Here is a 23,029-nt window from a genome sequence, read left to right on the forward strand (position 1 = left end):
TAGTAGAAGAGTCCAGGGACAGGGTGAATAAAGTACCCTAATCCTTGATGGCGTTGCAATCAGATAGGCACGAATAAGCATGCAAACTAGATCTAATTTCCTATTTTAACATCTGAAAAATATGTAGGAATCATTTAAAATCAGACAGAAGACAAAAAATGTCATTATAGCAGAAATTACCGAAACTTGTTTGGAGACAGCTTTATAGAAAATTTGAGATTACGCATGTATTCAATTTTTCTTTCCTCTTACACTAGTTAAAATTGTAGGCGGAGATAATTTGAATAAGGGCGTTGCGCAAGAGCCCGTTGATAATTATATACATTTAGTAGGATCTACGCAAGTATCTTAGCAAGGATTAGGGTTCTTTTCTGTTCACTTTTATAGCTCGAGATATAGATAGCATCGCGCTAAAGTCTTGACCCTCATGAAATTTGATTGGTCAAATCAACACGCATTGCATCAGATTGCTGCGTACACAAACGCGGACAGCTTGGTTACCGAAGATAACGTTATTGTTTTGAAGATAGCGGTTGTGCTCCATTCGTATCTCATTCAACATGTCTTCGGGAGAAAACGATATTCATTTAACCAAATTAAACTCTGTAGATCCAGAAGCTGCAAACCAAGAATCTGCGTTTTCTAATCCGATTGATACTGATGCATTTTTACCAGAAAAAGCTAAAACTGCACCAAATGGCGTTGAAGCGACTGAATCAAAGGCCTCCGAAGAACAGTTCAATTGCTTAACAAGAGAAGAACTAATGCGCTTTGAAAAGGATCCTGCGTGGGTAAAAATTCGATGGGTTCTTTTCATCATACTGCTAGTTGGTTGGGCTGCAATGTTGATCGCAGCCGTTGTCATCGTTGTCGTTGAACCAAAATGCCCTCCAATTGCTGACTTGACGTGGTACCAAGACGGAGTTGCATACCAAGTTGAAGTTGACAAGTTTCTAGACTCAAATGGAGACGGTATGGGAGATATTAAAGGTGTGTAAGACGCTATCAAAAGTTGTTTACATTTTTAGAGTTGGCTTAATCGACTTGATAAGAGCAGCAGGTACTTGTGATCTTTTATCCTCCATTTATAGGTTTAGAAAGTAAACTTGACCATTTTAAGGATCTGTCTGTAAAATCGGTCTGGATTGATGCCCTCAATGTGAATGACCAGAGTCAACTTCGTCCATCAGTTGGTACATTAGAAGATTTCCAGCAATTCACAAAAACGTTCAAAGCCGGCGGTGAGTGTCGACCATACGAAGCTTTAAATTCTAGTATGTTTTGGTAGCAGCTATTAGATCATTATAGGGCATTATTAGATCATTATTAATTTCAACGGGATGAAATTCAACCCGTTGAAATGCTGTCACATTCAATTTGGAAAGGACACCCCAGATATGATTTTCGAACTAGGTAGTGAGAAGATTCCGGTCTCCAATTCGGTCAAGTATCTCGGGATCCATATAGACTCAAACTTGAAGTGGAACACCCATATTAGCAAAGTTATTGCCAAGGCAAATCGAACACTAGGTATCCTAAAAAGAAACTTAACTGGCGCCCCAAAAAGACAAAGCTTATAGCTTTTAATACCATGGTCAAACCAATCCTTGAATATGCAACCCAAGTATGGTCTCCACACGCAGTGGGACTATCAAATAACATTGAAAAGGTGCAAAACAATGGTCTGAGATGGATCTTCTGGCTCCGTAAAAGAGCTAGTATAACAGAATGCCGCAACGAAAATAAAATTCTTTCTCTGAGTGACAGGCTAAATAGTCTGGATACCCTATTCCTCAGAAAAATTGAAGCGGGTCTCTATAACATACAATTAAATGAATACATTAAATTTGCACCTGTGACACATGACACTAGAAGTAAGATATTAAGCCACCAACACCGAACAAATGTGTGGCGATTTAGCTTTTACAATCGCATTAAAAACCAAGTTAAAGTATATTTTCCGCCCACAGACAATCAGATTGATAATACTCACTGATATGCACAAATACTCATATATATCATTTATATCACCTTTGGCCTTAGACAATCGGACTGATGATACATAAATACTCATATATATATATATATATATATAGTTTTTACCACTTTATTTCCCTCATTTTATGCAAACAACTATACTATGATTCACTTTACTCAGAGCTCAGTTAATACACGGTGATACAGGTTAATATACCCTATATGCCTTGAACTGGCGCTTAGGATCAATTGGAAAGTAAGTAAGTAAGAGTGTTTGCTAACTGTTCTTGCAGTGACCCCAGACCTAGAGTGACCTAGATTATATTCACTGAGCCATGCAACTGTTTTACTTTTTTCAGGAATTCGTGTGGTTCTTGGTGTGGAACTCAATGCTGCCTCTGTGGATACAATTGAGGTGAGTCAATCTTTGCTTTAGTTGACAATTATTTTTCATATTTTTATATGGAATACATGGATTTAAATTCATTGCCATTGTATATGAGTTATGTTTTGGGGATTTGAAATGGTAATGGTATACTTGTGATCTTTTTGATAGTTCAATGTGTGATTTCTGAACTGCCGTTATATTGTAATTGACATAATTTTCCAAAACTGTTTTTACTGGATATGATGTAGGTAGCCATTATCAGCTGCTGGTAAGTTTTAAGACCGGCTAGTAATATACTTGAGGCCCTCCAAGCCTATTCCTCTGTCTGATTTTAATATCTGTGTATACATCTCCCCTGTTCCAGTTACTTCTGCTGGTGTGCACTGGACAAAAAGATTATTGCTCGTTCTCTGGGTGATGGGTTTGTCACTCGATAAAGCCTGAATTATTCAGACTCAATTATGCTCAGATCAGACATCTAAACACAAACTATAAATTGGCCATCCCATGTGACATGAGAGATCATCATGATGTGTAATCATTATGTCGTCGGGTGGTGTAGTTGGTAGAGTGCTTGGCTGCTGAACTCAGATACCCGAGTTCAATTCCCATTCAGGACAGTTTTTCTAATGCTCTTAGTGTGGCTACGGAAGGATGTTGCGCTTATTATAGTTAAGATTGGTGTCTTTACTGTAGTAAACCCCAACTATAATAAACCCATTCTTCACAATACAATCCTCATTAAGGGGTGGTCACACGAGAGCCGAAACAAACTAAACAACGTCGCTATCAGTTGTAAACTATTCGGTCAAAGACATTTCTGGCCGAAATGAACCATTTCAGTCCTTCTCGAAATTTCGTGGCCGAACCTTTGCTCTTATTGGGTGATTAAAATTATAGCAAGCACGCGTCACATTTCTCCTTAAGTGCGTGTGAGCAAAGTTAAACAAGAAATGAGACGATACTTTTATTTCGTTAAATGAACAACATGAAGCAATTTACGGCAAGGCTCACCCAGACATGTGGTTGTGTTGCATAAATGTAAGATGTTGCACTTAGGTTTTGCATAAATGTAAAAGAATGGTTGTGATGTTCTTTTGTGTAGAATATAAGTAATGTGTCATACTCATTCTGATGAAGTATTATGATATAACACAGTATTATGGTAAAGACTGTTTTTGTTTGTTATGTACACAGCATAGAAAAACATTCATATGTTAATAAAAATATAATTATGTTGATGGGAAGGGTTGGCAAAATCTTTGTATTGAGTGATTTATTTTGAGCAGCTGAACGATCTTCTGATAAATCTGCTGCGTAATTATAATTAATAATTGTTCCTCAAAGTATTTTGTTTACAATAGAATTATTTAGCTTAAATACATAAAAACTACCAATGAAACAGTATCCTGTCTCCATACGTATGGTATCTAGGATGCGAAGTGACTTCGGATGCCGTGTGACATGTGGCTTAGCCGAACCGAAGTAAAACAACTTCCAAACCAAACCTAAGTTGGTTCGGCGCTCGTGTGGCCACGCCTTGAGTTTATGCTATCTCCCTTCTCAGCGGTGATCCCCAACTGAGTAGATTGAATTATCTGTTCACTAATTGCAGCATGACTTAAACACAGTGAAGAGAAGGTTATTATCACCTCAAAGGACTGACCTTGCTAGTCAATAGCTATATCCAATAGTTTTAAGTAGTTAGCATATTACTTATAAACAAATAACATGTCTAGAACATTATTCTAATGTTATGTTCAGACATTGTGGCTCTGCTATTATGAACCATATTATTGTCACGGATCTTTGTCTGGCCGTTATGATCACCTAAAAAGTGTAGGTTTACAACTCCAAATGCTGTTCAGATAAAGAAGACTTTCAAAATTTTAGCGAATCAATTCTATTTAAATGTATAGTCAGCCAAATCTTTATATATTTTATGTAGGAATATTTTTTCAAATCCAGGAAGCAAGTATTGAAATGAATTAACGTCCTTGGCCGGGTTTGGCCGTATATGTAATGCTTTGTCAGTTTTGGCCAAGTGGGTTTCATGTGAAATGGGAAACAATCTCTTAATACGACTTGACAAACTCACTTCAACTCTAGTCTCAGAGTTAGAAAGTTAACATCGGCCAAGTTCTTTTAGTTGTTGGCGTGAAATCCTTAGGTTTACAAATGGAGATCGTAGAGTATACCTATTTGTCTTGTGTAATATTATGCATATATTTACAACTGAAGCATGATGCGCTTGCTAGGATATAGTCAAGTCTTGGACTGAAGCTGGTGCTGGCGGGTTCCTCATGTCTTCTTCTGATCAATCTGGTGAGACATTTGCCGATGCGGCTGCAAGCCTTCAAGCGATACTCGATGAGCAGTTTAACAAGAAAGATGATAGAGCTAGGTATTTTATAATTTTTCTATACTGTATGTGTATGGCTTTATTATGAAACCAAGCAAGTTCACTTTGTTTAACGAAATGCACTGTTTAAAATAGTCTTGACAGCATCCGTAAACCCTCGGGCAACGTAAATACTGAGGAATGCAGGACAAGGGGAATGCAAGTTGTCAGTGGATCAATACTAATGCTAATTTTTTACTGATGTTTTTTCTCAGCAGTCTTTCTTAGCAAAGCGATGTGTTCACTCGTGTAAATATGTAACTCTGGTTACTGGTATTTCGGGCTCTTTTTCTAGGGTTATAATTGGTGGGGAGTCTGCACCACTTAACCATAGCGACTCATTGGCAGCGCTTGTTTCCATGCCTTCCTACAATTGTGGCAGCGAATCTGCATTAGAATGTCGAAAGAACAAACTGGCATCACTTGTCACTTCCAATGATGTGGCGCATGCCATTGCCCTGAAGACCAGCGATGACAAGAGCCCTTGGAAGATCCCACGGGTTAGTTGTTAGTTAATTCTTTTTAAATTGATTCTATTCACTCTGCCAATATGATATCATTGGCTGGAGTTTTACTAATGATTGCCAGATGCCTTCCGCTGCTGCCTGAGGGAAGATCTAATGAGGCAATGCAAGCAGCTGGTTTCAATTTGTTTCCATTTATGTTGCAACGGATACCTAGCGTTGAATACTGCATTTCTAAAGCATTCCAGCTTCTCTCGAGTTATTCAAGTTAGTTTATAAGCCCTTTTCACAATGCTAAATCACTCGCCATTAAATTCTCATGTATAAATAATCACCAACAGTGAATCGCCATTAATTATGTACTTGCACAGCATTTTAGTGAACTTTCTCTGAAATTATTAATAGTTTTTGTCATTTGCGGTTTTTTGTCACTTTTGATGTTTTGACTGACAGGATGCTTCAAGATCGAAATCGATAAAACTTTATCGCGGTTAAAACGATCAGATCAAGCAAAAGTGCGATTATAGTAGATTATCTATAATCGTAAAGAGGCTGACAGAATAGAGACGCGTAACGCTGCCGTTTGAACACAATAGTCTATAGCAACGATAGTAACTAGTTTCATCATTTTGCATGTACTTTTCTGAACGTTTAAACCGCGATCAGGTTTTGTTGATTTTAATCTTGAAACATCCTGGTAGTCAAATCACTTCAAACATCATAAATGATCACAAATGATAACAAAATACCGACACTTTCTGATGAAATCTACTAAAATTCTGTGTAAGCTAACTTTTAAAGTAATTTGTCACGAAAGAAAATATTTTCACTCTTAATTCACTATTATCATTGACTGTTACCAGACTGACTTTTTGTTAACATTTAAAGTAAAACACTTGTGCAATACAGATTACTGGTGCAATGAGTGGTTTGTGCATCAATTTCTACTGTCATATTTTCAAACATTATGACTGATAGAGAAATATCTCTGAATTGCTCAGTGATTGCTCCCCGGTAGTTCCTAGGATAGCAAGGATTTTAATTGTGTTGACTTCTGCCATTTTTTTAGGCTGGCTTGACACCAGCTCACCTTAACATCGCCGTCCAGCTCACCATTCCTGGAACCCCTAATATCCTGTACGGAGATGAGATCGGATTCACCGGGTCATCTAGGGGATACATGCTTTGGGATGACACAAAGACTGGAGGTTTCACAAGCAATGACACTTGGAGCTACCCTCCTCTTTCTAACAATCAGCACAGTGTTCTGGTGAGTAGCGCATTCTCCTATCTTTTCTCAGTCCTTATTCCTACATCAGCTCTCCCTAGTTAGCTCACACTCAGGCTACAGCTTGGTTTATAAACATTGTGTGTTGCAGGGTTGCTTACGCTCCAACAAAAATACACATTGAATTCAATGCCAACAATACTATGGCTTCTGTGAGATTGTTTCTTTGTAATACATTTATTATAAACAAGCAGTGAACCGCAGTGGTATTTTACTGAAAGCTTTTCTATATGGTGATGTTATGATGTATATTCAGCGCATGGAGCTGAGTCCATACGCTGTTAAGGGTGGTTCATATACTATACCAGTTTATCAACCGAAAATCTCCTAACATCGTTGTTGAACAGAGTATCATCAAGGTATAGATAAAGCGTGTGTAGTTTTTGACAAAGTCTTGTTTTCATATCGATGGTATAAAACTGGTGATATTAAAATAATTTATGCTGTAAAATTTGAGTTTTTAGTAAAGTATAGGCGAAGTCGTTATGCATTTTCTTTACATTCAGCTGAAATCGTGCATAAAAATGTCTCCTTTAGCAGCTACAGGTAATGCAGCTGCCTGCCACTTGCCATTAGCCTGGCACATTGCTAATGACTAATTTGAGTAAGCTAGTTATCTACGGCTCCTACTAATACGAGCCGTGGGAGAAAGCATAAAATGACATTGCGCCGTAATGGAAAGGGGTAGCGTATTTTAACCCGCATAGCAACATATATCGCCCGATGAATCCACCAATCTCGTGTAGCTTAATTGATGAGATATTTGCCTGGCGACCGGGAATTTCTGAGATCAAATCCAGGATGAAATGGATATTTCATTCCCTAAATTTTAATAGCTATAGCTGGACAAACCGACACACATACACACAAACATTGAGATTTATACATATCTAGATAAGCTTAATAGAAGCATTGCTACTATTAAGTACTGTTAAACTATTATAATATCACATAAATGAAGCATTGCTACTATTGAGTACTGTTAAACTATTATAATATCACATAAATGAAGCATTGCTACTATTGAGTACTATTAAACTATTATAATATCACATAAATGAAGCATTGCTACTATTGAGTACTATTAAACTATTATAATATCACATAAATGAAGCATTGCTACTATTGAGTACTATTAAACTATTATAATATCACATAAATGAAGCATTGCTACTATTGAGTACTATTAAACTATTATAATATCACATAAATGAAGCATTGCTACTATTGAGTACTATTAAACTATTATAATATCACATAAATGAAGCATTGCTACTATTGAGTACTATTAAACTATTATAATATCACATAAATGAAGCATTGCTACTATTGAGTACTATTAAACTATTATAATATCACATAAATGAAGCATTGCTACTATTGAGTACTATTAAACTATTATAATATCACGTAAATGAAGCATTGCTACTATTGAGTACTATTAAACTATTATAATATCACATAAATGAAGCATTGCTACTATTGAGTACTATTAAACTATTATAATATGACATAAATGAAGCATTGCTACTATTGAGTACTGTTAAACTATTATAATATCACATAAATGAAGCATTGCTACTATTGAGTACTATTAAACTATTATAATATCACATAAATGAAGCATTGCTACTATTGAGTACTATTAAACTATTATAATATCACATAAATGAAGCATTGCTACTATTGAGTACTATTAAACTATTATAATATCACATAAATGAAGCATTGCTACTATTGAGTACTATTAAACTATTATGATATCACATAAATGAAGCATTGCTACTATTGAGTACTATTAAACTATTATAATATCACATAAATGAAGCATTGCTACTATTGAGTACTATTAAACTATTATAATATCACATAAATGAAGCATTGCTACTATTGAGTACTATTAAACTATTATAATATCACATAAATGAAGCATTGCTACTATTGAGTACTGTTAAACTATTATAATATCACATAAATGAAGCATTGCTACTATTGAGTACTATTAAACTATTATAATATCACATAAATGAAGCATTGCTACTATTGAGTACTATTAAACTATTATAATATCACATAAATGAAGCATTGCTACTATTGAGTACTATTAAACTATTATAATATCACATAAATGAAGCATTGCTACTATTGAGTACTATTAAACTATTATAATAGCACATAAATGAAGCATTGCTACTATTGAGTACTATTAAACTATTATAATATCACACAAATGAAGCATTGCTACTATTGAGTACTATTAAACTATTATAATATCACATAAATGAAGCATTGCTACTATTGAGTACTATTAAACTATTATAATATCACATAAATGAAGCATTGCTACTATTGAGTACTATTAAACTATTATAATATCACATAAATGAAGCATTGCTACTATTGAGTACTATTAAACTATTATAATATCACATAAATGAAGCATTGCTACTATTGAGTACTGTTAAACTATTATAATATCACATAAATGAAGCATTGCTACTATTGAGTACTATTAAACTATTATAATATCACATAAATGAAGCATTGCTACTATTGAGTACTATTAAACTATTATAATATCACATAAATGAAGCATTGCTACTATTGAGTACTATTAAACTATTATAATATCACATAAATGAAGCATTGCTACTATTGAGTACTATTAAACTATTATAATATCACATAAATGAAGCATTGCTACTATTGAGTACTATTAAACTATTATAATATCACATAAATGAAGCATTGCTACTATTGAGTACTATTAAACTATTATAATATCACATAAATGAAGCATTGCTACTATTGAGTACTATTAAACTATTATAATATCACATAAATGAAGCATTGCTACTATTGAGTACTATTAAACTATTATAATATCACATAAATGAAGCATTGCTACTATTGAGTACTATTAAACTATTATAATATCACATAAATGAAGCATTGCTACTATTGAGTACTATTAAACTATTATAATATCACATAAATGAAGCATTGCTACTATTGAGTACTATTAAACTATTATGATATCACATAAATGAAGCATTGCTACTATTGAGTACTATTAAACTATTATAATATCACATAAATGAAGCATTGCTACTACTGAGTACTGTTAAACTATTATAATATCACATAAATGAAGCATTGCTACTATTGAGTACTATTAAACTATTATAATATCACATAAATGAAGCATTGCTACTATTGAGTACTATTAAACTATTATAATATCACATAAATGAAGCATTGCTACTATTGAGTACTATTAAACTATTATAATATCACATAAATGAAGCATTGCTACTATTGAGTACTATTAAACTATTATAATATCACATAAATGAAGCATTGCTACTATTGAGTACTGTTAAACCATTATAATACCACATAAATGAAGCATTGCTACTATTGAGTACTATTAAACTATTATAATATCACATAAATGAAGCATTGCTACTATTGAGTACTATTAAACTATTATAATATCACATAAATGAAGCATTGCTACTATTGAGTACTATTAAACTATTATAATATCACATAAATGAAGCATTGCTACTATTGAGTACTATTAAACTATTATAATATCACATAAATGAAGCATTGCTACTATTGAGTACTATTAAACTATTATAATATCACATAAATGAAGCATTGCTACTATTGAGTACTATTAAACTATTATAATATCACATAAATGAAGCATTGCTACTATTGAGTACTGTTAAACCATTATAATACCACATAAATGAAGCATTGCTACTATTGAGTACTGTTAAACCATTATAATACCACATAAATGAAGCATTGCTACTATTGAGTACTGTTAAACCATTATAATACCACATAAATGAAGCATTGCTACTATTGAGTACTATTAAACTATTATAATATGACATAAATGAAGCATTGCTACTATTGAGTACTATTAAACTATTATAATATCACATAAATGAAGCATTGCTACTACTGAGTACTGTTAAACTATTATAATATCACATAAATGAAGCATTGCTACTACTGAGTACTATTAAACTATTATAATATCACATAAATGAAGCATTGCTACTACTGAGTACTATTAAACTATTATAATATCACTTAAATGAAGCATTGCTACTACTGAGTACTATTAAACTATTATAATATCACATAAATGAAGCATTGCTACTATTGAGTACTATTAAACTATTATAATATCACATAAATGAAGCATTGCTACTACTGAGTACTGTTAAACTATTATAATATCACATAAATGAAGCATTGCTACTACTGAGTACTATTAAACTATTATAATATCACATAAATGAAGCATTGCTACTATTGAGTACTATTAAACTATTATAATATCACATAAATGAAGCATTGCTACTACTGAGTACTATTAAACTATTATAATATCATATAAATGAAGCATTGCTACTATTGAGTACTATTAAACTATTATAATATCACATAAATGAAGCATTGCTACTATTGAGTACTGTTAAACTATTATAATATCACATAAATGAAGCATTGCTACTATTGAGTACTGTTAAACTATTATAATATCACATAACTAGATAAGCTTAATAGAAGCATTGCTACTATTGAGTACTGTTAAACTATTATAATATCACATAACTAGATAAGCTTAATAGAAGCATTGCTACTATTGAGTACTGTTAAACTATTATAATATCACATAACTAGATAAGCTTAATAGAAGCATTGCTACTATTGAGTACTGTTAAACTATTATAATATCACATAACTAGATAAGCTTAATAGAAGCATTGCTACTATTGAGTACTGTTAAACTATTATAATATCACATAACTAGATAAGCTTAATAGAAGCATTGCTACTATTGAGTACTGTTAAACTATTATAATATCACATAAATGAAGCATTGCTACTATTAAGTACTGTTAAACTATTATAATATCACATAAATGAAGCATTGCTACTATTGAGTACTATTAAACTATTATAATATCACATAAATGAAGCATTGCTACTATTGAGTACTATTAAACTATTATAATATCACGTAAATGAAGCATTGCTACTATTGAGTACTGTTAAACTATTATAATATCACATAAATGAAGCATTGCTACTATTGAGTACTATTAAACTATTATAATATCACATAAATGAAGCATTGCTACTATTGAGTACTATTAAACTATTATAATATCACATAAATGAAGCATTGCTACTATTGAGTACTATTAAACTATTATAATATCACATAAATGAAGCATTGCTACTATTGAGTACTATTAAACTATTATAATATCACGTAAATGAAGCATTGCTACTATTGAGTACTGTTAAACTATTATAATATCACATAAATGAAGCATTGCTACTATTGAGTACTGTTAAACTATTATAATATCACATAAATGAAGCATTGCTACTATTGAGTACTATTAAACTATTATGATATCACATAAATGAAGCATTGCTACTATTGAGTACTGTTAAACTATTATAATATCACATAAATGAAGCATTGCTACTATTGAGTACTATTAAACTATTATAATATCACATAAATGAAGCATTGCTACTATTGAGTACTGTTAAACTATTATAATATCACATAAATGAAGCATTGCTACTATTGAGTACTGTTAAACTATTATAATATCACATAAATGAAGCATTGCTACTACTGAGTACTGTTAAACTATTATAATATCACATAAATGAAGCATTGCTACTATTGAGTACTGTTAAACTATTATAATATCACATAAATGAAGCATTGCTACTATTGAGTACTGTTAAACTATTATAATATCACATAAATGAAGCATTGCTACTACTGAGTACTGTTAAACTATTATAATATCACATAAATGAAGCATTGCTACTATTGAGTACTGTTAAACTATTATAATATCACATAAATGAAGCATTGCTACTACTGAGTACTGTTAAACTATTATAATATCACATAAATGAAGCATTGCTACTATTAAGTACTGTTAAACTATTATAATATCACATAAATGAAGCATTGCTACTATTGAGTACTGTTAAACTATTATAATATCACATAAATGAAGCATTGCTACTACTGAGTACTGTTAAACTATTATAATATCACATAAATGAAGCATTGCTACTACTGAGTACTGTTAAACTATTATAATATCACATAAATGAAGCATTGCTACTATTGAGTACTGTTAAACTATTATAATATCACATAAATGAAGCATTGCTACTATTGAGTACTGTTAAACTATTATAATATCACATAAATGAAGCATTGCTACTATTGAGTACTGTTAAACTATTATAATATCACATAAATGAAGCATTGCTACTACTGAGTACTATTAAACTATTATAATATCACATAAATGAAGCATTGCTACTACTGAGTACTATTAAACTATTATAATATCACATAAATGAAGCATTGCTACTATTGAGTACTATTAAACTATTATAATATCACATAAATGAAGCATTGCTACTATTGAGTACTGTTAAACCATTATAATACCACATAAATGAAGCATTGCTACTATTGAGTACTATTAAACTATTATAATATCACATAAATGAAGCATTGCTACTATTGAGTACTATTAAACTATTATAATATCACATAAATGAAGCATTGCTACTATTGAGTACTGTTAAACTATTATAATATCACATAAATGAAGCATTGCTACTATTGAGTACTATTAAACTATTATAATATCACATAAATGAAGCATTGCTACTATTGAGTACTATTAAACTATTATAATATCACATAAATGAAGTGATTTGTATATATAGATCACTTTATTGATGTCATACTATGATGGTTTAATAGTACTCAAAAGTAGTAATACTCCCACTAGGTTTATGAATTGAATCCATGTGTACTAGCATCCTGCTGTTACGGGATTATTGCTGTATTCTTTCTGTTGATCAATAGCAGACACTGATTGAGTTGATGTCTTAACTAGCAGCGCTTGTTCGCGCGTAGGAATTCAGTTTATGATGTATATGCTTCCCTTTCTTTTCGACACCTCTAGATCAGATGTTGAGATGTTGAAATTAAAATTCTAAATTATATCTTTGTTAAACCCCTAAATAACACTTGTTTCCGCTCCTGTTATGCAGGCACAGAAAGCTATGGGCTATGATGGAACCTCCTTCTACTCATTGTTCAAAGATCTGGCAACTGTGAGGGCTGCAGAGCCATCACTGAAATGGGGAGACTTTGTTTCACTGGACTTCGGAGGTGAGCTGTTGATATAAATTACCTTCTTGATTATTTAGGTGCATCATGTATTTCTACTAGGGATTTTGATGATTCTCAATATTATAATATTATTATATACCCTACAGGATGAAAATATTTGATAGATATAAAAATCGCGATTTCGCGAACAGTCAATTCCGCGAATTATTAAATTTGAATAATTAGTTCTATTTTTAATCACAAGGGAGAAGAACTACTGCCTCAATTTAAAAACTAGCCGCTAAGCATAAATACTAAACGTAGCTGAGTTCCAAAACCTTTTTAAAATCATCGTCGGGGCTTTGAGTTAACCCCATTGCCCTTGCATCATATTTTTTTACAAAATTATTCAAGGTTGTCACAAGATATGCAAAATGCGTCATTGCAAAAATAGTCGCTAGGCAGAAGTACTAAACGTAGCCGAGTTCCAAAACTTTTTTAAAATCATCGCCGAGGCTTCGAGTTAACCCCATTGCCAATGCATCAAGCTTCTTTACAAAATTATTCAAGGTTTTCACAAGTTATTCAGCATGGCGTTGTCATCGCAAAAATCTTTCCTACAGTCTTTTTATATTGAGATCAACTCCATCAACCTCTAATACCGAAGTTGAGGACGATAATGATTCTGATCTGGACATTATGGTATGTATTTGATTTGCAGTGCAGATACGTTTTTCCATAATTAACTGCATTAGTTAATTCTTTTGTTTAAAAACTGATCGCTTTCATTAAATGCTTCAGCTATTGTTTTTGTACTTGACACTTATTAATATTTTTTTCTTTTTTGTGTTTGCTGCAGATTGAGACTGAAACAGAACCTATTCCGATTACAAAAACTAGAGACAAGTAGTAATATTCACCAAGGCAGGAATATTGGCAGAGAAGCAACCAGTCAACCTAGACCCCTTCATCAACAACAACTCCTTGATATCGCTGCAGCAAACATGATTATATTATATGTTCTATTTCATGTATAGATATATTATAATTTATTACAAACTTGAGTGTACAAATAAAATATTTCAAATACAAATAAAATTTTAAAAACGATGAATGAAGTAAATAAAAACAGTTTAGCCCATATGGCGGTTTTCTGGCAATAAATTTATACTGATACTCTTAATAAGTAAATACTAGCGTGTAATGGTGCTCTCTGACTAGTTATTTTGGTAATAGCAAATCTATATTGCTGTCACTGTCTTGGGTAGATGTTAAAGGCGATTCTCTCGCTACTACATGGCTGGTAAGAGAGTTATCATCAGAATTCTCCTCGTGGCTTACTATTGCAAAGTTCTGCCGGTTGGCCAAAAATTTGTGCTCGCAAAGGCGTTTTTGTTTCTTATTTAAAACAGATATATTCTCCTTGTTAGCTGCTGCGGTCACTTCTACCTCAATTTCAAGACCTCCCTGAATGATTGGTGATCTTCTAGGAATGACATCTACCACCCTTGCAGTCATTGTGTCTCCATGTATGATGAAAAATCTCTCTCTCACACTAAAACTAATAACGAAGTGGTAGGGATGAAAAAAGTAAATATTGCGTTTTACCGAAGAACCAAAGTAAAATTCAATTATTAATTCAGTAAATGGCTTTGAAAAAAACTCATTACTCACCACAAGTTGTTGGTGCATCAAAGGCCTCCAAATCGATAAATATTCGTGAAAACCTCTGAACGCATCAAGAAATTTATAGCTTAGCATGATCGACTTGTAGTTGTAAGCTGATCTACGGCAGTTTCGTGATGGCTGCAATCAATTTGTGCTATCTCAGAGATGCTAAACCCTACTGATAGGACTGGTGTACAGAGAGTTTTAAGAACGCTCAACTTTCTTTGCAATTATATACCCAATATGTCAACACTGACACAGCCTCTTCGCAGCCTGCTTAAGAGTGATGTAACTTGGTTCTGGAGACAATGGCAACAAGATGATGGCTGCGATCAACTGTTCGTTTTTGAGCTTTTAAGAGCTTGTAATCACATTTCCACATATTTTGCACCTACAACACAACAGAGTAAGACATGATGAATCTTATGATACCAAATAACTGTAATGTGAATTTTGTTGTGAGTCAACTTGTAAGACTGGTCCACACTATATAACTGTATGTTGAGGTTCTCCTCGACAATTATTTGTCGATTATGTTCACCGCAGCACGGATACATCGGGAAAGTTTGCTGCTGTCAAACTTTCCCGCTATTTCACCGAGCATCTACGATAATCTGCGCAATATGCGCCACTTCAGCTATGCTGATCGACTGTCGCTGATTGCTTGATGCATATTTCTCTTCACGATAGTTACTGCTATCGGTAGGCTATCGATAGGCTAGTTACGGCTATCAATAGGCTGCTATCTCGTCATTTCAGTGACTTCATTGTGTAATGATGGGTTTGTGAGTGGTGGTACGGATGGGTTTGTGACTGAACAATGTTATCGTAGATGATCACTGGTGTATTGTGGGGTTTTACCGGCATACTGTGATATAACATGTGCCTTTAACGTATATGCCAAGCGTGCATGCAGATGTCTCCTTCATGATGGCTTATATGGGCTTTCTATTTCTGTGTTGGCTGTATGTCTGTCAAGGAAATATGTATCGCATTTTTTGGCTCATATTACCAAAAGACGATCTACCATCACAGCGCGAATTAAATTTTCGACAGCTTGCTAAAAGTAACAATGAGGTATTAGACATTTTTTAGCCACCTAACTAAAATTGCTAGTGAATGCGATGTTTGAATGACTCCATTGTTCTCATATGAACACCTTGAAAAATTTTAAGTTGTGACCATAATGCATGAGATCTTTATTGTCATCTTCGCATGATTTGCTTTTCTTTCTTTGCATTTTCCATTTGTCCTTTTTGTAGGAGAGGTCTATGCGTTTGTCCGCAATGCTACAGATCAAGCACCTGTTGTTGTGGCGGTTAACACAGGTGATCCTATGGCTGGTAGTCTCGTTTTTGGAGAATATTCCATGGGCAAGGTAAGCGGTAACCATTATCTTGGTGTGATATGTTTCCTCTGTAGATCAATATGATATGATGCCTCTAGGCTACCTCAGAACAGGAAATGAGCTAATGACATTGCTTTCAATGGAAGATTCTCTGTTGGTTTGTCATTAATTTCTCCTGTGTGTTTTTACGTAGGAGTTGTAATGGGATATTCATAACAAACTCGGCAGCTGTCTGGCGACACTAATAGTCTAATAGGAATGTAGGTCAGCGTTTAACCAGTCCTCCATTGATTTCATTAGTTAATGATGGCACTTGTGCAAGTGCTAGATTTGTTGCGGTATGCGTGAGAAGTTGTATAGATAATCGTTATTAACGTTTTTCATTAATTCATACAAATACGGAAGCTTTTATGATCAGCCTTCTTCAAACCTTCTCGTGAAGCTATAATTTTTGTTTGAAATCTAATGGTTTGAGTTCTTTTCTAATTGAATGCCTTATCAGTTTCCATTCATAGCATGCATCTCAATCAGCTTTGATTTTTCATACGGAGTGGAACTCCATGGCTCGCGCACAATCTGTGAAACTGTTAATACTAAGGCAAAGCTATTTCCCTCAAGACAAGTAAACAACACGGAGCCCATTTAAAACATTTTTAACGCAAAATGTTTTTGAAATCATCAAAAAGGGAATTACATCGCATCTTCATTAGATTAACAGTGTGTCATATGTCTATTATACAATTAAAGCAAACTTTATGAATTAATTATTTTAAATGTCGCTAATATTTGTAGATTTATATAATTTTACCTTCACCTCGATCAAGCGCCATATCTTACCATGATTTATACATGAGACAGTGTAGATTGTTCTGTATTGGGAGTTATAGAACTAGCTAATTGTTTACTCATGTGATATTAAACATGTAGAAAAGGCTGCGTTGTGATTACTCTAGCATCTCTAACAAAGAGCACAGTTGTTATCATTCTAGTAGAGAGGTAAATGGTGTATGGCTTTGCTGACTTTGAGATTCCAATTGTTATTTTAAACTATAATATATATCTGTTTGTGCACTGATATAATTTGACAAACTTGAACGAGTTTAAGCCGAAGGAAGAGTTAAAGTAGAGTTGATGTAGGATTGAGAGAATCCTATGATGGAACATTTATTTTAGCATCTCATTCTTGTTTAAAATGTGCAAAATGTTATTTAAACCTTTACTTGATGTGTTGACATTGTCGTGTCAAGAAGTACTTTTATAATTGTTGGCTTGTACACGTCTCCTAAGCCATCACACCTGCTTGCTTTGTTTCATGGTCGGCATAAGTTTTGTGAACATGGACACAGCGTGTGGTGTCATGTTTCAAGTTGAGTTGGTTACATGTAAACCTTTTTCATTATATATCACGTATCTCCTACAACTACTGGCACTCATGAAATATAATAAAACCTCTGTATTAATTATTGTCTGATACCCTTGTGAGAAAGTAACTTGGAGCTTTTTTGAGTGGAACTTTGGGCTGATGTAAAGCAGGAGCAGTTGTCTGTCCTTCTGTTGAATGTCCTTCTGGACACCACCAATGTGACATAAGCTTAAGTTGTCACCCCATTTACTTAACCGTAGCTGCTTTCCTGGTTCATGAAATATAGTGCCTATAATAATATTTTTTTATACCCACATGAAAAATAATCATTTCTTTTTATACTCACCTGAAAAACCTTCAAGTTTATAATTATTTCTGGCAATGCGGATGTGATACAACACCGACTAGTAAATGAGAAAAATTAGTTACGGTATAAAGTTTAATTTATTATTTTTTCAGAAAAAAATCTCATACATGTAATAATCATGGTAAATTTATTTGTCTCCACTCATAAAGCATCAGCCAAGGTCACGCATTTAGTTCAACATTTAGACAACACCAATGATTATTATTTGTGATTCAAAACACAGAACACTTGCAATTGGAGGTGCCCCTTAAATTTGTTGTCTTGTTGACCAAGTATGCATTTGCAATTTGTTGAACAAGTATGCATTCATCATGTACCATTTTGTGATCACCTCATTGAAAACATCGCATTGTAAAAGCTAGTAAATATTCCGTTTTTTATAATATTAATAATATTCAGTACTGTACCTAGTAGGTTTATAAATTTAATGCAAAGGTACAGCATCTGGGCATCCTGCTGTCACATAATTTGATGAATGTCCTAGTATTTTAGTTGAATACCGGGCAGCAATAACAGGCAGCGCTCAAAGTTCAAACTACTTGTGAAAATAACGCTTAATGTGGTGGGATACTATCAAGCTATGCATAGACATAGATGTGTGAGGAATATGCATCAATGCTATAACTATAAGACATAGACATAGATGTGTGAGGAATATGCATCATTGCTATAACTATAAGACATAGATGTGTGAGGAATATGTATCAATGCTATAACTATAAGACATAGATGTGTGAGGAATATGCATCAATGCTATAACTATAAGACATAGACATAGATGTGTGAGGAATATGCATCAATGCTATAACTATAAGACATAGACATAGATGTGTGAGGAATATGCATCAATGCTATAACTATAAGATTGAGAAGGTAAATGTGTTTGCGTATGAATAAAATAATGTTATTTCCTTTGAAAAATGGTCAGTTGTCTGTTATAGGCAGCTGTTACAGTACTCTCTTGTTTGTTTCCAGTGACGCTGAAGATAACTATCTCTGTTTATTTGTAGATTCTTGTCACAAGCGGAGTGGATCTTGACATGGAGGACTCGGTTGACCTTAGCGCCATCTACTTGCCATCAAAAAGTGTTGTCGTTGCTAGTATGAGCGTGCCAGATGCAAAGTGACTACACTCTTCACTGTATTAGGGGCACATGGCTATGCCCCCAATTCACCTAGAACACCTGCTATATCTGCTGCATTCACTGAATCTGACTGTACTTTCATAATCTGACTATTGGGATCTCTACCCACCAAGACACCGAGTTGTTTTTTTCATCTGTTCAATCCTGCACAATCTATAATTTGTAATGAATGACTGCATGTGAATAAAATAATGCAAGCTTTACACTATGCTTTCTCGTTTCCTTGAGGCAGCGTTTAAAATGTAGTAGCTTCCGCAAACTGCTTGAAATTTTCGTAAACTCAGTCGTCGGACCTATTTGATAGAACCGCATAGTAAATAGATTTTTAAACAATTTGCCGCCTTAGAGCAGAGAGCTCGTTGGAGGCTGTTCATACTCGAGTTGTCTTCTCTGATTACTACTTCACCAGTTCACTCAGCTGAGCATTTAATTGAGCACTAAGAATGAGCCTCTGGTCATATGCACCATTATTTTTCTTTTCATCTTTAGCATGGTATTGCCTTGATTCATAGGTCATTGGTTTTCAGCCACAAAATGCCAAAGTTGTTAGAGCCACCCGCATCGGATTCCTAGATTTTAGGTCACTATCAAAACACATGTCATGATGATTGTTTGCTTATGTTGGCATTCCAAGTGACCGGGATAATTTATCTGCAACTTGATGGTTGCCATATTTGGGCATTTGCTATCAGCGTAAAACTGCATTCATTTAAGCAAACTATCTGAAGGGTAAATGAAGGTTTAGTCAAAAAGATAATGGTTGAAGCAGTTGTTGCCGACAGGCTCTTAGTCGAAGTCATAGACAATTAGTCGGAATGGAAGACTATTGAAAAGATTTGTCTTATAACACTCATTTTGCTATAATTTTTAAAAAGTACACGTCTAGACATAAGCTTTGCCATAATAGTTTTGTCAGCCTGGTGAAAGGCATGGAGCATATGTGTGTGAAGTTTTGAGGAAATCGGCTCAAAAATGTAAAAACGCAAACACTATGAGAATGTGGGGGTTGTTAATAGAGATAATGTGTTAAAAGAGGACACTCTGTGAGATGTTAACTTATATCCCAATGTGTTAACTTACATGTATATTCCAATGTTAACTTACATACCAATATGCTAACTAAAAGTGTTAGACCATGCTTTTTCTTCCAATACACATAATTTAGATTACTATTTATTCCTTCTGTCTCGTCTTATTTGTTCTAAACCTGTGTAAATAAAGTTAATATCTATCAATCTATCTATCCATTTATCTATCTATTCATCCATCTATATATCTATCCATTTACCTATCTGTCAATGTATCTATCCATTTATCTATCTATCCATTTATCTAAATATCGATCTATCCATTTACCTATCTGTCTATTTATCCATTTATCTATATATCTATCTATCTGTTTATCCATCTATCTATTTATCTATCTATATATCTATTCATTTACCTATCTGTCTATGTATCTATCTATTTATCTAAATATCTATCTATCCATTTATCTACTGTCTATCTATCCATTTATCTATCTATTCCTTTATTTATCTGTCTATTTACCTACCTATCTAACTATATATCTATCTGTCTATCCATCTATTTACCTAACTATCTAACTATCTATCTATACTAATGGAGACATTGTTATCATTCCTATTATTACCCAGAATTGCTTATCTGTTCAGCATCAAGTGTTACGTTATGTTGTCTATTGATAACACTAAATATTGTTACAACTAGCTCGGCAACATTTTCATTGTTAAGGGTAAAGTTTTTAGTTGCGCAGTTGTGTTACTGCAACCCAGAGTAAACATCGATCAGCATCTGAAAACAGAAAAAGTTACCAGCGATGGATATTCCAGGTTGGTATGCAGTGATACATTGCAAAAATAATTTTTCCTGTGTTTCTGTTTGGCTGTCATCCAGGCTGTGGCAGCATAAATATCACACGAATTCTTGTCTACTAGGTCGTCCACATGAGTTTTTTATTGCAAATGGAAAATAATTTTATATAATGCCTCAGTAGCACCGACTGTGTACCATGCTTAGCAATATGCATGACGTAAAAATTGACAGAAACTAAAGTTTTAGGTTTTACTAACTTTGAAATAAACTACAGACAGTTGCGTCAATAGTGTTGGTAACCGCCATCATGGAGACATTAAAGAGGTTTCCATGTCGTAAGCTCGCTCATCTGCGCCAATAAAAATTGCTAGGTTTGGTACTGCCTCTCAACGAATCAAATATTAAGCTAATTGTTAAGTAGTTAGAAAGATCAGCTCATGAAGTAGCCATTGATGTAGCTCTTTGTTGCAAGTTTTTAAAGCCTTATCTCGGCATGTTACATAGTTTGATCTAACTGAATTGTGTCATAAAAACTTGAACAAAACATTGACCAGCTACTCTGAAAACATTCTTAAAGTTGACAACAATAATAAATACTTTTAATTTGTGTACATTACAGCTGACCTACTAGTGACCTCTACGACGGACACTCTTGAGAAATACCGCAAAAGGCATGAAACAGATGATGAGCCACTGCACGAGATCGACAATAAGGAGATGAACCAGCTCGCTGCACATCTGCCTGATATTATCCTCAACATGGATCTCTCTGTTCAACCACCATTTGTCCGCCAATTTCCTGGCGTCATTATGTTCCTCGATATTTCAGGTAAAAGCTGACTAGGTTTAACCATTACACCTTCAAATTTTTTATACTTCATTTTGCCTGAGTGATTTTAACTCAAAGACTTTGCCCTGTGACCTTGTAAGTGTATAGTGATTTGCTTGGCCATTAAGCTCTGCTGGCTTCTTGGCTTTATTATGTTGGTTACCCGCTTGTTTCTTTTCAAGCTATTGATTTTTGGCTAAATCTTATTTGGTAGACACACAACAGACAGTTTCATATCGCAGCAACATGAGTTAAATCCTGTTTGTAATCAATGTTCAGCAGCGTATAAAATAGCTTTGTCATCAACACTGCTATTGGTTTACCGCTCTTCTCGGCACTCTGATCGTATTGCAAATGTGCTGATCTGAGCAGCAAAAAGTCTGTTTGGATGTGTACTGCTTCATGATGCAAACAGAATAAATTCTATTAATAGATTCTGAATAAATTCTAAATAAAACCATAACTGTCACGTACAAGTTTTATCGTAGTTTTTAGGTAAATCAGCCACGCTGATTCCGATTTTGTACTCAAAATAAAGACCGGTCCACTAACCTTCAAAGTCATTTAAGCTTTTTTAAAGCGTTTTAATATCCGTTTCGAAAACAACACAATCGGCATTACAAGCTCCGCCCATAAATATGTGACGAAACCTAGCTTTTTCAGGAACGGAAGTTAGGAATGTTTAGTCCGATTTCGAAGAATAGAGATGGGTGTCTTAAAACCCATTATTATCTAAATCCAGCCTGTAAAATAA

At 33.7% G+C, this 23,029-nt stretch overlaps 1 protein-coding gene across 1 annotated transcript; it reads left to right on the forward strand.

Moving 5' to 3' along the window:
• The first annotated feature begins 539 nt into the window (after nt 1-539).
• Nucleotides 540-19,813, forward strand: LOC137387468 (amino acid transporter heavy chain SLC3A2-like). Its single transcript, XM_068073898.1, has 9 exons — nt 540-990; nt 1,092-1,241; nt 2,337-2,392; nt 4,624-4,769; nt 5,062-5,266; nt 6,300-6,500; nt 13,659-13,779; nt 16,650-16,765; nt 19,476-19,813. The coding sequence occupies exons 1-9, from the start codon at nt 561-563 to the stop codon at nt 19,590-19,592; spliced, it is 1,542 nt and encodes a 513-aa protein (XP_067929999.1). The 5' UTR covers nt 540-560; the 3' UTR covers nt 19,593-19,813.
• Nucleotides 19,814-23,029: the final 3,216 nt, after the last annotated feature.

The sequence above is a fragment of the Watersipora subatra genome, chromosome 2 (assembly GCF_963576615.1).
Source record: "Watersipora subatra chromosome 2, tzWatSuba1.1, whole genome shotgun sequence".
Classification (NCBI taxonomy): domain Eukaryota; kingdom Metazoa; phylum Bryozoa; class Gymnolaemata; order Cheilostomatida; family Watersiporidae; genus Watersipora; species Watersipora subatra.

Bases quoted from the DNA above. Each gene is read 5' to 3' on its own strand.
- LOC137387468 (XM_068073898.1), top strand. From the start codon at position 561: ATGTCTTCGGGAGAAAACGATATTCATTTAACCAAATTAAACTCTGTA. The intron at 4,770-5,061 runs GTATTTTATAAT...CTCTTTTTCTAG, and splicing joins AAGAAAGATGATAGAGCTAG to GGTTATAATTGGTGGGGAGT. The intron at 16,766-19,475 runs GTAAGCGGTAAC...GTTTATTTGTAG, and splicing joins GAGAATATTCCATGGGCAAG to ATTCTTGTCACAAGCGGAGT.